The 14687-nt window shown below is 46.6% G+C and overlaps 1 protein-coding gene across 1 annotated transcript in view; it reads right to left on the bottom strand.

Annotated features, from left to right (window-relative positions):
* Positions 1 to 569: 569 nt before the first annotated feature.
* Positions 570 to 14687, bottom strand: part of SLC7A5 (solute carrier family 7 member 5) — a 56665-nt gene continuing 42547 nt past the window's right edge. Inside the window, exons 3-10 of the mRNA XM_038367900.2 lie at positions 13694 to 13799; positions 12542 to 12586; positions 10911 to 11034; positions 9639 to 9742; positions 8143 to 8239; positions 6508 to 6657; positions 4258 to 4435; positions 570 to 1533 (exon numbers count right to left, since the gene is read on the bottom strand). Coding sequence (XP_038223828.1) covers positions 1478 to 1533; positions 4258 to 4435; positions 6508 to 6657; positions 8143 to 8239; positions 9639 to 9742; positions 10911 to 11034; positions 12542 to 12586; positions 13694 to 13799 — 860 coding nt within the window. The 3' untranslated portion in view covers positions 570 to 1477. The remainder of the gene's footprint in view (positions 1534 to 4257; positions 4436 to 6507; positions 6658 to 8142; positions 8240 to 9638; positions 9743 to 10910; positions 11035 to 12541; positions 12587 to 13693; positions 13800 to 14687) is intronic.

Raw genomic sequence — 14687 nt, forward strand, 5'->3', positions numbered from 1 at the left:
CTTGTTTAAGAGCAAGCATCAATTACACTGAATGCTGATGGAGTGTGCCACTTGTTGGCATGGCACTCAGCTCTGTATGTGCTTGACCCGAACCAGCCTTCAGGATAATGTAGAACGTAGCCATCTCACCACCTGGCCTTCTGCTAATTTTTCAGAAGGCAGCTTAAACTTACCATGAAACCCTGCTCTTTGGACCCTCACCTGTACACCAGTACTAATTTACAGGAGTAGATGATATGCATTCTGGGTACTCAAGGATAACGATGGGACTAGTGCAACTACAAAAGTAGCCTGGCATGCTGGCCTAATAATCAAGAGAAGGGTAAGACTGAACAGCAGAAAACAGGCAACTGAGCGTGATCCAGATTGCTCTTTTCAGCATCAGAATGAAATCAAAATACATGTACATGCCCCATGCTCTCAGACATTCATTCTGCTTCATCCTGGGCTTTTGCAGATCACTGTCATGGCACCTCACTGGCAACTCCAAAGCATCCAGGAGAATATATTTGTGTGAGTGTGTGTGCGCATGCGGGTGCCAATTATCAAACAACGCCTCTTGAACAATCTTTGCTTTGCAAACATCTCTAAGAATTTGCTAATATTTATTTTAAGTCAGTAAAAAGCAGAAACATTTGGAGTCCCTGAGGTGGGGGGAAAAACCCAAAACTATATATGTGTGTGTGTGTATATATACACATATATCCAATGGATTACAATTTTAGTATCACTAAAAATAATAAAAACAATTCATGGGGGGCAGCAAAGAAGTGCCAGGGATCCAGTTAAAATCAGTGCAAGTCCTTGTTTCATACCAGCAGCGTGTCTGTCTCAGTCCATTTGTTTTGTCTACTTGTGGCCAGGAGTGTTTAGCCTTTCGAAGATCTCGCTTGGTAAGCTGGCTGGGTTTGTTGCATTTGAAAGAAAATGACTTGGGGGACCGCTCCGCAGCCCTGTGGCAGTGTGAAATCCCAGTCCCTTGCACAGGCACATGGGTAACGTTGCCGGCATTAGAATTTCTGTTTCCTTGAGCGGATCCAGCTGCAGCCTCTGTGATGGAGAAACTAAATGCTAACCTTAAATTAAAACAAGACAACAAATAAGCACAAACACAACTGAAGTCCAATCATCAATCACACACGCACACAGACACAGAGAGAGAGTGCCTGATCAGTTTCCCTCTAACCAGACATGCTGGAGCCTCTTGAGGTTACCAGTAGAAACTCCTCTTCCTAGACTAAATTCGTACCCCAAGAACTCTTCTTCAAAGTGTTGCTCAGCAGTCTGGTTTGTTGGCGATGAGGAGGCCAGGGAGGGGAAAGCAGGGCACATCAGGGAGTGGGGTCTCAGAGATGCAGCAGCTCTACCAAGGTACTCAGGGTATCTAGATTTATGAGGGATCAGAAAGGTTTTCTTTTGCATTCTTTTAAAATAATATTGTGCATTTCCCCGAGCCGAATGTCTTTGCTTTTCCTCCTTAAGACTCTTGAGGAACCACTTCCATCAGCTTCTGGCACAGGACTGTCACGGAAACTGAATGGGAGGAAACAAGAGTGAGTTAAAGGCACCAGAATGCAAGTTTTACTTATTTTACCCTGGAGACTGGTAGCTTGTTTCATGATCCTCTGCCTCAAATGGCCTGACAGGGCAGCCGTCCAACTTCCTTCTTTCAAAGGAGTCTGTCTAAATACTACATAGGTCTTCACTGCAAATCAAATACAGTAAGTCCTCGCTTAACGATGTAGTTACGTTCCTGAAAAATGCTACTTTAAGCTTATACATGTTATAAGTTTTAAACAATTTAATACTGTACACACCAGTAATGATTGTGAAGCTAGGTTCAGGTGGTGGAGTCAGAGGGTGGAATATTTCCCGGGGAATGCCTTACTACTAAATGATGAACTAGCACTTGGCTGAGCCCTCAAGGATTAACACATTGTTGTTAATGTAGCCTCACACTCTACAAGACAGCACAAATGGAGGGAGGAAACAGCATGGCAGAGAGAGACGGAACACTCTGTGTGTGTGTGTGTGTGTGTGTGTGTGTGTCGCATTGCCCCTTTAAGTAGGATGACCCCACTGAGTACATTGCCATTTTAAGTAGATCAGCAAGTTGAGACAGCAGCTGCTGCCAGCAAGCTCCGTCCTCAGCCCTGTCATGTCCCCTCCCCCCCCCGCTCTGTGGAGATGGGGTACAGGAGCAGGGGGAAGGGGGACACCCTGACATCAGCATCCCTCTTTCCCCCCCTCTCTGCACAGCAAGCAGGAGGCCCCCGGGAGCAGCTCCAAGGCAGAGGGCAGGAGCAGCACATGGCAGTGGGGGGAGGGACAGCTGAACTGCCTGGCAATTGATAGCCTGCTGGGCGGGTGCACAGGGAACTTAGGGGGAGCTGCCAGTCCACTCTGGTTCCAAGCCCCCACCAGCTCGCTCTAACAGGCTGCTCTTTCTGCAAGCAGTGGACAAAGCAGGCCAAACAGCATTATAAGGGAGCGCTGCACAACTTTAAACGAGCATGTTCCCTAATTGATCAGCGACATAACGAAACAACATTAACCGGGACGACGTTAAGTGAGGAGTTACTGTAGCAAGGCCATACGCTGCCTCAGTCCTTACCCACGACTTCCATCTGTAACAGCAAGAGTTTGTGCATAGAATAAGGGTAAAAATTAACCCAGTGTTGGTATCAGAGTATGTGTATTGATTATGTGTACATTTCTAAATCCAGTCTTATTAACTGCACACTCATGGGAATTATCAGTTATTACTGAACATATGTGCACATGCCATATAACACATGTGCATATAATTAAGACCCAGTTTTCAGAACTGTACATGCAGTTACTGCGGAGTCAGAGAAATGGTGCCTACACGTTGTGAGACAGCATTTTTGCTTGCACAGTTCTGAGTATCTGATCCTGTACATGCATTTTCCTTAAGAACATAGCAATGTTGCACTGTCACAAGCAACCAACACAAGGGCAAATCAGAATGTGCAGTCCAGTGCTTATGCACAACTTTGCAACAACAAAAGAGGGGGGCACATGCACAATGGAGCGGGGAGGAAATTTAATTAGGAAATATTTCAACTGCAAATTTATGAGGGGGGGGGTATAAATTGTAAGGTTTTTTTTTAAATCCTAAGTTACCTTGACAGTGTCTTTTTAAAGTGTGTTTCAAATGGTTCTGTGCCCTCACTACTACACTGAGTGTTGCCTGCACATGAGACAATCTTGGCAGATACAATTAATAGGGATTCTCTTTAGCTGGATCTGATCTGATTATCTATGGTATATTAATACATATGTGGGCATAAGGCTCATGTATGCCTTATTAGACACTTGTCAGATTTCTTATTTTGTGTTCTTGGACTCTCTTCTCTATTCTCTGCTTAAAAGCCTGTCCTGGTGGAATATAATTAATATGCTAATTTGCAACTCAGTCGCTGTGGAAACAGCTTTACCAAGAACTAAGCCTGATACTTAGAATTAAATAAAAATAAATAAAAATAAATAAATAAAGTCCTGAGCACTGTTAAAAAGTACTTTTCTTGTTAATAAAAAGCACATAGATAAAGTCTGGCATTTCTGCTTGTCTGCTTTTCTAGGTCAGCCAGCTGTATTAGAGTCTCAGACAGATGGTGGAGTTTAGTTACTTAGACAACACAGCTTGACTTTCTTGAATCAGTTGTTCAGACAGAAAGATTAGGTGGTGCCAGGCAGAGAGCTCTCCCTCCCTGAACACTCACTATGGTGTAGACAATGACAACTGAGACACACCTATCTTATATGAACACCTTACAAATAAAGCTCCCAAGAGAATCTACACTCAGATTTTTACACTGTATCTCCATCCCCCTTCCCAGCTCATCCAGCAGGATATTTTCCTCTGCTAATAAAGATACGACACTGCAGCTCTTCGGGTGGCATAAGAAAGGCAGCCTCCACAGCTCGCTGGGGATTTATGTCCCAACCCATCATTTCCCTGTTTGCGGGGGGGGGGGGTGGGGGGGAAGAGAAGCTTCCTGTGTTTGGTCTGTGATTTGCCATTGCAACAGGTGGACTATCATTCTGGGTGCCTGGCACACAAGCTGACCAGCCCATTACCAGCTGGATTGTTTAACAGAAACCTATTATAGGCCTTTGAAATATGAATTACAGCCAATGCTACCTGCCTTAGCATGCTTAGTAATAAGTGAAACGTCATCTACGGAGCCAAAGGCAAAGGTGCACCCTGCAAAGGCTGTGGCTATAACTTACAGATGCTTTGGAGGATCCACTTGGGTTTGTTTTTCCACCAAACCCCAAAGAAGTAAATGGGGATCCCACTGAGGATGATAGCAAAGCCGATAGCACATTCCACTGGCGTCATCCAGAAGGAGACCACGATCAGGAATAAGCAGGCCAGGATGAAGAAGATGGGCAGCAAGAGGTTAACCTGGACACAGGAAACAAGAAAGGGGTGGGAAGTTAGTCAAGGAGAATTGGAAACAGAGGCCAGTTACTCACAATTGAAGTTTATGTCCCTACAATGTGTGTGCCTGGTTTTGACCTGGGAGGGGAAGTGTTTGGATTCTGAGACAGACCCTGTGCAGATCATACCCCTGACAGATCACAACTGTGAATGAGAGGTTGTGGATTTTTAGTTTCCTGTGGGAAGACAGGACGCTCTTCATCCATCAATTGTGGCAACACCCTAGCTAGAAGTATTAACACCCCTGTTTTACAGAGGACATAAATAGGGCACTTGGAGGGCTGGCTGGCCTAGTGGTTAGCATACCTGACTTCTGGCCCCTTTTTTCCTTGGCAGAGGTGCCTGGTTTCTAACCTTAGATGAGAAACTTTCTGGACTCCACTCACATCTGAGTCTCAGCCCTTAGGGGGTATGGTAGAGGGACCTGGGCTCACCCTCTCCATCTGATCCCAGCCCAGGACCCTCTATGAACTGGCAGGTTACAGTAACTGGCAGGTTACTCTGGCAGAGTAAGTCCACTGCTCTGGGCTACTTCCTAACGATGTCCCTTCAGTCTGAGGTGTGGCCCCTATTGTCCAATCTGTAGTGACTCATCTGGAGTAGTGCCCAGGCCATTAGTGGCATCCTACCATGGCCTCAGGTCCCTCTGGGCGTGGGCAGATGTAAGTGTAGAAGGGGTCTAGCCTCACAATGTCCTTCCAGTCAAATAGTACAGTTTACTCAGTGCTGGGTGCTTGCCAGTCTCTCAATGGTCTCTCTCGGTCAGGGACACAGTGCTGCTCCCTGGCGGCTGTTCCAGAGCTACCTCCTGCCTCTTCGCCAGTGGCCCTGAAATGAGCCAGCCTCTCTCCTTTCCTTCCCCCTCCAGTCCTGGAGCTGGCTGCAGGTACAGATGCATGAGGCTAGCAGGTCCCACAGGATCTCATTAATCCTTTAATGCTGGTGTGACATTTCTCTGCTCCATCACAGAGAGGTGAAAAGACTTGCCTAAAGCCACACATGAAAATCCCCGACATACCTGGAACTGGAACCCAGGAGTTCTTGGCTCCCAGTCCCATGCTCAGTCCATCCATTATATATAAAACTATAGTGTACCTCAACTAACAGTCCCGAACGCAGCAGTATGATTAATGTGAGCTGTAGTGATTTAGGTCGTTGCTTTAGAAAACCACAGGACTCTTAAAATAAGGGAGCAGACCCCAGCTTTCAGCAGGGAAGCCGCTTGCTAAGAGCCATCTTGGGAGCATTGATCTAGGAAGATCTGGAACGTCTGTTGCTTTTTGGCTTTTGGTGGGGATTTGAGTGCACTCAGAAGATGATGGCAGAGAATGCCTTTGAGAAGGCCTGACTAACTCCAGTGCTTGACATGATCTTGGCCTCGAACCAGATGGGCCCATTGTGCTCCCAGGGCGACTGAGGACAAATCAAATAGAAGAAGTTCTCTTCCCTGTAGTTTGTTTTTTAAACAAATATTTTTAAGTCAATTTCACGCTGGTACAAAGCATTCGATTGAGAGCCACATGGGCTAACGTCCTTTACTAATAATCCCCAGAGCAGGTTGAGCACAGAGAGCTTTCCCATGCGCTACCCTGACAAGGTACCTCACCCCTGACATGGAGGGAATTTCCATGACCTGGGTGTCTCAGCCCTGAGCCTCTATACCAATGAGGGAGCCAATGAGATGGAGTTTTGTGCAATGTGGATTCCCGCCTACCAGGAACCAGTCTGACACCAGCCACTCATTTCACACAGGCCTCTATTCGTTCACATCAAACTTGGCTTGCTCTAAAGTTGCACCTCTGCACAGTAAAGCAGCTGGATATTCCACTCCTCCCTACACAGAGTTTCTCACCCTTACTGCTGAGGGGGAAATTTCTATACATGGAAGTCACATTCTAGAACACAAAAGAACTGCCCCTTTCCCGGAAGTGCCGCCATAAAGCCTCCAATCCCACTAGCATCACAGAACCCTGAGCACCGAGGGGGAAGCTCTGTGTCTGCAGGGCTCCCCGTTACGCTGCCAGCACCATCCTCACCTTGATGGGCCTTTCCAGCTCTGGCTTCTTGTAGCGGAGCCATATCATGCCGATGATGGCCAGAGCCACGCAGAGCCAGTTGAAGAAGCTGAAGAAGTTGATGACGGAGAAGATGTCATTGGAGAAGGCGTAGAGCAGGGTCATGAGGCACTGCGGCCAGAAACAAAAGTCATGAGCAAAGGGACAGGCAGGGGAGAACACCACACGCTGCTAAAGACAAGTGTCTGAGAACAATCGCCTAGCATCCAAGAGCAGTGAAGGATTCCAGGCATACGCAGAAGAGGTGGCTTAATTTTTACTAATTTAACGAAGTCTGATCACTGCATGGAATTATTTCAAAGTGAAACTTGCAATTCAGGGGTCTACTATGAGGATGAGGGTCATATAAACACACACAGAAAAAAAGAAGGGCGGGTTTTTTGAGGACGAAAAGGAGGGGAACTTTCTTAGTGCTTACGAAACCAAGGGTCTGAACGAGTCAGACAGAATCAGTCACATTAGGAACAAGAAGGACCTATGGAACATTGCCCCCACATAGCTCTTCTGAATGCACCTCCATTCTGACACGTGCTACCCCCTGTATTCCCGGCCTGAGTGCCCTCTATGCCGCTCACCCAATGCATTTCAATCACGACCAGCAGGGCAAAGTGCTCTTGCAGTCCTTGATCCCTGCCACAGCTGTACCAGTGCCCCCAAATCCGGTCCTGCAGCACCAGCTGCTCTTTCTGTCTTGGCATGTGCTCTGTGGGGGCCCCCAGACACGACATCCCCTGCTCCTCCCCCCAGCTATTCCCATTGTAGACAGAATTTGAAGTGCAGTCAGTCTGAAAAGGATGCGTGAGGTGGGATTGAGCTGAAACATGGACTGGATGATTCAGCAGGGATTTCCACTAAACTAACTGAATCTGTGACCACATGATATTCTATCTGCCCTTCACTTCCTCTTTCACCCCGCCACGCTTCTTCCCAAAGATTTTTATTTTGAAGTGCAGAGATGCCCACAAAGACTGTAACTACAGTCACTGTTCTACAGCTGCGGGTGCTCTGAGAACGTCAGGGAACATCCGGAGAATGCAGATCAGCCAGAGGAAGATTGTGGCACCGAAGTGACACACATTTTCCCCAGGGGCCACCCATGACTTTTCAATTTACTGGGGCTGGTGGTAGTCTGGATTCTCTGCTGCAAAACTTCTCCCCTCCTGCAAGTTCCTAGAACTGTGACTTAAGGTACAGTGGTAACAGCTGACATTAATTTACATGCTAAGAAACAGCATATAGTCTCATCAATGTCGTCTGGCATTTCAGCTTCCTGTGTAGTACTGCAGTCTCACTAGGATATCCTCACCCCATGCACTTGATTAAACCTAGAAGGCATGTGGGGCCAGGGAGGACTACTCCCTATGGCATACTGGCAGACACTTTGGGGACTGGCAAAAGGAGAACGAGGAGGTTCACCTTCCACTGGGACAACAAACAGTAATTGCTTATTTGGGTTCAGTGGAGTAGCCCACAGTCATTTTCCTGCAGTCCCAGGAGGGGCAGGCATTGATGGATTTTGGCTTGCTCCACCTTCTTGACTGGTTGTGTTCTCTCTGCCACGCACCACCTTAATCTGAAAGTCCACAGGACACTTACTGTGAAGATGAGAGATGGCACCGGAGTGAGAAGCTTGGGGTGAATCATGGACAGGACAGAGGGCAGGTGACCCTCCCGGGATCCCACGAAGAACAGCCTGAGGGCAACAGAGCAGTTAGTCCACCTGGCACAAGTGCTTGGGAGTCACTCACTCAGTCCAGGTTTGCATTCAGTACAAAACACAGTACAACAGCGAGACAGAAGCATAGGCATTTTGGAGTGAGCCAGGCTGAAATGACACTCTGAACCAACCTCTAGTATGTAGGTATTTTCACACTAGTGATGCACTGCTATTCCAAGTGGCAATTTTGTGTCACTTGAGCTCCCCATTACTGCTATTAATTATTTGCGTTAGAGTGGCACCAGTTGAGATCAGGGCCTCAACATGCTGACTTCTGCACACATGCAGCTTGCCCTCTACACAGAGAAGGCAGAGGGTGGGAGGAAGAAAGTATTATCTCCATTTTACAGACAGGGAACCAAATCAGAGCAATTAAGTGCCTTACTCCAGGTCACACAGGGACTCTGTGGCAGAGCCAAGACCTGAACCTGGCTCTCCTGGGTGTCAGTCCATTCCCATCCTCTCTCCTCTTTTTGGGGAATCCTCAGCCTTTGTTTTTGAGGCTTTATAAGCATCTGGGTTTAGATTAAAAATGCTTTCTTGAGCACTGCTGTTAAAGTCCAAGTCTGTATTTATTAGGGTGACCTGACAGCAAGTGTGAACAATCGGGATGGGGTGGGAGGTAATAGGCACCGAATATTGGGACTGTCCCTATATCATCGGGACATCTGGTCACCCTACTATTTATTTAGTCTGCCGCTGAAGACACCCAATAACTTCAAACAGGATTTTGTCCAAAGACAGTGAGACTAAGGCCTCTGCAAGGACTTAGGATTTGGCCTTTGGATACTATTTAAGGCAATGATACTCCGCTCACGAGCCGCAAGTGGCTCTTTAATGTGTCCCCTGCAACCCTCTGCAGCACATGATATTAAAACACTGTGTGATCTAAGTTAACCAATCTAAGTTATTAGCCAATCAGGATACTTTTACTGAGTTATTAATCAACCGCATCTGATAAATTAATACTTGGTCAGTCATTTTGCTGTGAGAATTACATTTATTTATTTATTTTTACAGGCAGCGTGCCTAACCTGTCTTCATTTGGAGCTGTCCTCACAGGAGTGTAGATATAGATAGATATATTATATATTTTAAATGAAACACTGAATTCACATGACTGTGGCTCTTTGGGGTAATGTGGTTCGTTAATTTGGCTCCAACGCAGGCACTGAGGTCTGAGTATCACTGATTTAAGGCCTTACAAAAAAAAATGATCACTCTCCCTCCTTACATAGTGCACGGACCCTTCCCTCTCTGCATCTGTCCAGCGGCAGAACCTCAGAGACCCCACTCCGTGAGGACAGCTCCAAACGAAGACAGGTTAGGCATGGTGCCTGTAAATGGGATCTGCAGTACTGAGCAACAAACGTACCGAGAAGAAGTGAAGAGGGATCCATTGACAGACCCAAAACATGATAAGCCAACGAAGATGGGTATGATCCAAGACATCATGCCAAGGTGATAGTTCCCAAAGTCCTAGAAGGAAGCAACATTCCATCAGCAACTTGCCTACAGGGACTTGTATCTATTTACCCAGACAAGTTTTTAATATATAAAATGCCCCATTCAGGTTGACTATACACACACAGACTACTGAAGATTTTTCATACTGCTTTTTTCACATGCCCAAAACATTTTACGGAATTACACTATAGACAGAAGGCACTTCCCTGACATGCAGGCATCTCTGGGGCAGAACATGACATCCATTAGAACAGCTTTAGCAATACCACATAATGGTTTAGGACAGAAAGTCTGGGAAAATACTGGATCCAACTGCAACGGCAGGAAGATTCAGATATGCAAAATGTCAATTTGGTCCAGGACACTGGAGCAGACACCCCTGTTTTGGCAGGAAGTGCCATGTTCTCTTTAATGAGTCTCAGTTTTACATCTCAGTCTGATTCATCCCAATATTGCTCCAATTTTATGCCAGTGCAATTCCGCTATTTCAGTAGAGTCACGTCAGAATAAACCTGGAGTAATGCAACCAGAGTTGGTATCTCTAGCAGCACAGCACCACATAGCACCGTGCTGGTGTCTGGGTTCAACGTTACTCGCAGGAGAGAGTGCTGCCTGCTGAACTGCCAACACCAATTTATGCAGGGTTGGAGGGTTCCCCTCCAATACTGACTACACCAGGTCTTGCTTAGCTTCCAAGCTCACACAAAGGTGCATACTATCCATAGGGCCAGCGAGCAGGATTTGTGTGTGTGCTTTAATTTTAACTATTAGAATAATGCTTGTTTTTTTTTTTTTTTTTTTTTTTTTTTTTTTTAAAAAATCAAGTGCAGACTGACCCTTGGAGAGATTAGCCCGGTTCAATATTGATGGAGTGACCTTTTCCCATAAACGTCACACTCTGCTAACTGATCGGACAGTTACACGGCCGGTAGCTAGTGTTATTTATGAACAACAATGCCATTTATTTCCCTCTCCCAGCCTTGCTTATCGCTCCGATTAATCCAGCTCAGTGTCATGTGGGGACAACCCTTCCCCACCTCCCCCTACTGTCAAACATCAGATTCTTGTAAGCAGCCAAGGTCAGTGTTGAATGAATGGGGAGATCCAACTAGAGATAGCAAGACGGATTCAGACAGCGTAGAGAAACAGATAAGAGCGTTTTTGATGTGACTCATCTTACCACGGCCACGGCTTCAGACGACAGCATTTGTTCTGTTGACAGGGTAGTGAAGTAAGCCAAGTTCGTCAACACGTAAACTAAGGTGACTATAGGCAGTGAAATGATGATGGCTAGAGGCAGGTTTCTGGGAGGAAGAGGGAAATCATAACGTATTAGGATCTGGGGCTCTGAAGATCAGTTGGAGACATAATTCAAGAAACTGCATGCTAGGGAGAGATGCTGCTGTTACAGAGACCAGCCTTTCTGAATAGGCTTTTGCATTGGCTTAAAGACTGCACAATTTATTCCGTTTTTCTTTGGTCTTGCAGAGGGTCCAATCTGGACCCCATCCTCCTTGGAGAAGTTGGGGAGAAAATTCCAAAAATAAATGTAGCCCAGCATGGGGGCTGGGAGGCAGCGGGAGATGGACTCTTGGGGAGAAGACAGTTTGAGAGTGGACTCTGGCTGAGCAAATGGTTCTTGGGTTCAATGCACAGACTTTCATTTAAAAAGAGCTCACATGGGCCTCTTGGCAGATATCAGTGTTAGAACACGCACAATAGTCTGCTGGCCAGAGAATAAGCACTTGTGCTTGTCTAGAAAGGAGACTGGAAGATCAGGGCTATAGCTGGCAGTTACCAGAAAGCTGGCTGGGCCCCTGCAGCCCATGGGAACCACGTTCAGCTGTAACCTAAACAAATCCTCAAAGAGAAGCTGGTGTGAAGGCAGATTTGCCCTTCCTGATAGGCTAATTTAGTTTATGAACACTAATTTAAAAAGGAAATCCTTCTTAATGCAGCAGACAATCCGTCTGTGGAGCTCAAAGCTGCAGGAGGTCAGGGAGTCAACAGACTGGCTGCATTAGGAAAGGGAGTGGACAATTACAGTCCACAAAAACACATGTAATTACACATCAAGGAAAGGGTAAATAAATCTAATGCTTCGCAGCATGCTGATCACCACAGGGGTCAGGAATTGGCCTAAAGTGCAGCCAGTGGTGCCGCAGGCAAACACGCACGGTTTGCACCTTCCTTGCAGGCATCAGGGATTTGCCAGAGATGTTCTGCTCTGGCAAGATCAAGCCCATGTTACCAGATCCCCTCATATAACCCTGACATAGACAAGCTACAGACAGAAAGGCCAATGCTTTGGGAGGAAAAAAACGCAGAGGTCAAGTGTGTGTGGCAAACAGTAAAACTACATCCTGGCAAGCCTCCTGGCATTTTGGTGAAAATATATATTAGATATGATTATGAAATAGCAACAAAGAAAACTGCTTCTGCCAGCAAGTCACAACTGCGAAGGAGCAGCTGCTGAGCCAGGCCAAGGAAATGGGACTTTCAAAAGAGACCAGAGGGGGAAGGAGGTTTAACAAGGGCTTCTCTTAGACAGAGATTTTCTTTTCCCCCTCCCTGCAGAAAACCACATCCTTTCCTAACGAAGAGCAGCCTCATTATCTAGCTTGCATCGCCCTCAGCAGAGGTTTTGTTTGCCCCCAAAACGAGAGTTTGTTTTACATTCCCTGGGATGGCTAGTGACAACACCTGCTACACACAAAGGATGGCTCGTTAATGGATGGAAGTGGCATTTAGAGGGTGAACAGCTGGTGAGTTTCCCTCTCTAGCCAAGAGCTCACCATGTGGTGCACATACCTGTAGGGGTTTATCATCTCCTCAGTGACAAAATTCAAGTAATTCCTGCAATTTAAAAGACAATGGCAATTCTAGTTACAGAGATCAATGAAGTTAGACAAAGAATCCAACAGCCTAACCCTTACCTCAGCATGCATACGCAAGCCCCACTAGAGACAGACAAACCAAAGCATACTCCGCAAAACCGAGGGTGGCAATGTCTCAAATCTATGGCACAAGGGCTGAGGCTACCTAAAAAACCTTCAAACAAAGGTGTTCTCTGCAGGTCCCAGCATGCAATGCAGCCAGCTTGCCTGGAATAAGACGGATCACTGCATGCAGAGACTTATGGTCAGCGAGCAGCGCCTCTGTATTGCCAGAGGAGGGCCACAATCTGCCTCTATTTTTATTGCAGATAAAAAGAGCTCAGGTTTCTGGGAGCATATGTGAGAGAGTGAAGGGATTAATGAAGAAACCTGTAGGAGCTTTGGCTTGGAATTGTCAATTGGAAGACTGATGTGTCAGTACTGACAGCTGCTGGTCACAGCTGCTGGGCCCACAACCTCTACTTTGACCTTTGCTCCTACACAAGACACAGGCACTGGCACTGTCTTACCAAAATCCAGCCAGTTTGAACCAATGGCCCATATAAGGCATATTACCTCTGAGTTCCTGCCCAAAATGAGGGATGGAGCCTTCTCAAGCCCAGAGCATGTGATGAATCCTTTCTCCCATGCTGCCTTGGTTAACTGGAATAGCCTTGCTGTCTTGCTGCATCTAATTGTCCCGACTCTTCAAATATTCTTCTCCGTCTGTGACGATTTTGGCCCACCCAGACAATCCCACCTTATTTAGTGTCTCTTGGTTTCCCTGGAGTTCGCTCACCGTACAACCTGGCCATTTTACCAGGTTGCCCCTATACTTTCTCCCTGTTTTAAATATTGCAACTGACACCACTTGCTTGTACTTGCACATAGGGACTGGGGAGGGGCTGTAAGGATTGAGCATGAAACACACTAGACAAAAATGAAGCGATTGCACTGTTACCTTGGTGACGAGTAGAGCTAGACTAGAAGTTCTGGGCCATGCCCTCCCTGCCAACTCTCTCAAAGAGCTCAAGACAAAGAACTAAACTACACTATCACTGCAATGAGTAATATGCCAGCATCTTACCAGCCTCCATAGGCAAAGAGACCGCTATACAAAGCCAGAACGATGTTCCCCACATCAACATTTGTGCCTTCGAAGGAGTGTTCAGGGCTCAGGTTTGACACATCACCTACATAGGGACAACAAACAAACCAGGACAGAATATTAAGATGTGAGAAGCAGACAAAGGCTGAATTCCAGAGACTGTTGCAGGTTGACACAGACAGGAGTTAGGCAGGGAAATGGTCTGGCAACACCTGGGGACAAAAAATCTGCCGAAAGGGCATTAGTTGTGTTGATGCAAAGCAGGCTGCGTTTGTGTTAGAAAAGGTGTAGACAGGTTTCTATTGGACTCATCTCCTCCTGCGTCACTCCAGTTTCACACTGTGTGATTCCACTGCAGTAAAACTAGGATAAGTGAAATTAACAACTAACTACAGCAAGAGTTCTCACAACTTTCCCACAGCGTGGATCATGCAAACAGAGAACACCTCCTAGACACCTCTCCTCCCATTCATAGCTGCACAACATCCCATCTGGCAACGGCAACGATTGCTTACATAGGAAAGTAACATGAAGGAGCTAATGTATTTTTAGCTTCTTTTGATGCAAGTTAGCAAGCAGAAGTCAGGAGATGAAAGCCCCAAGAAAGCAGCCAGCTTTCCAGAGGGCACCTCTGAGCACCTAATCCCCAACACCAAAGCCCACATGCTGTTTCTCCTGGACTCACCACTGCTGAAACATGGGCTACACTACAAGCACTACAGAGGCGCAGCTTCACCGATGCTGTACTACATCTGGCGAAGACGTTCTATGCTGACGGGAGAGCATCTCCTGCCTACATAGCGCTGGTTGGCCAGCGTGTAGGTCGCTGTAACTTGCATCTTTTTCACACCCCTGAGCGACGTAAATTAGATTGACTTAAGCGGTAGTGTAGACCTGCCCTAAGACACTTTATGTGCCAATAACAGAGGTTGGGGCCTTGATGCCATTGGCTAAATTCCAAGGGGAACAATTC

This window comes from Dermochelys coriacea, chromosome 12 (assembly GCF_009764565.3).
Source record: "Dermochelys coriacea isolate rDerCor1 chromosome 12, rDerCor1.pri.v4, whole genome shotgun sequence".
Taxonomy (NCBI): Eukaryota; Metazoa; Chordata; order Testudines; family Dermochelyidae; genus Dermochelys; species Dermochelys coriacea.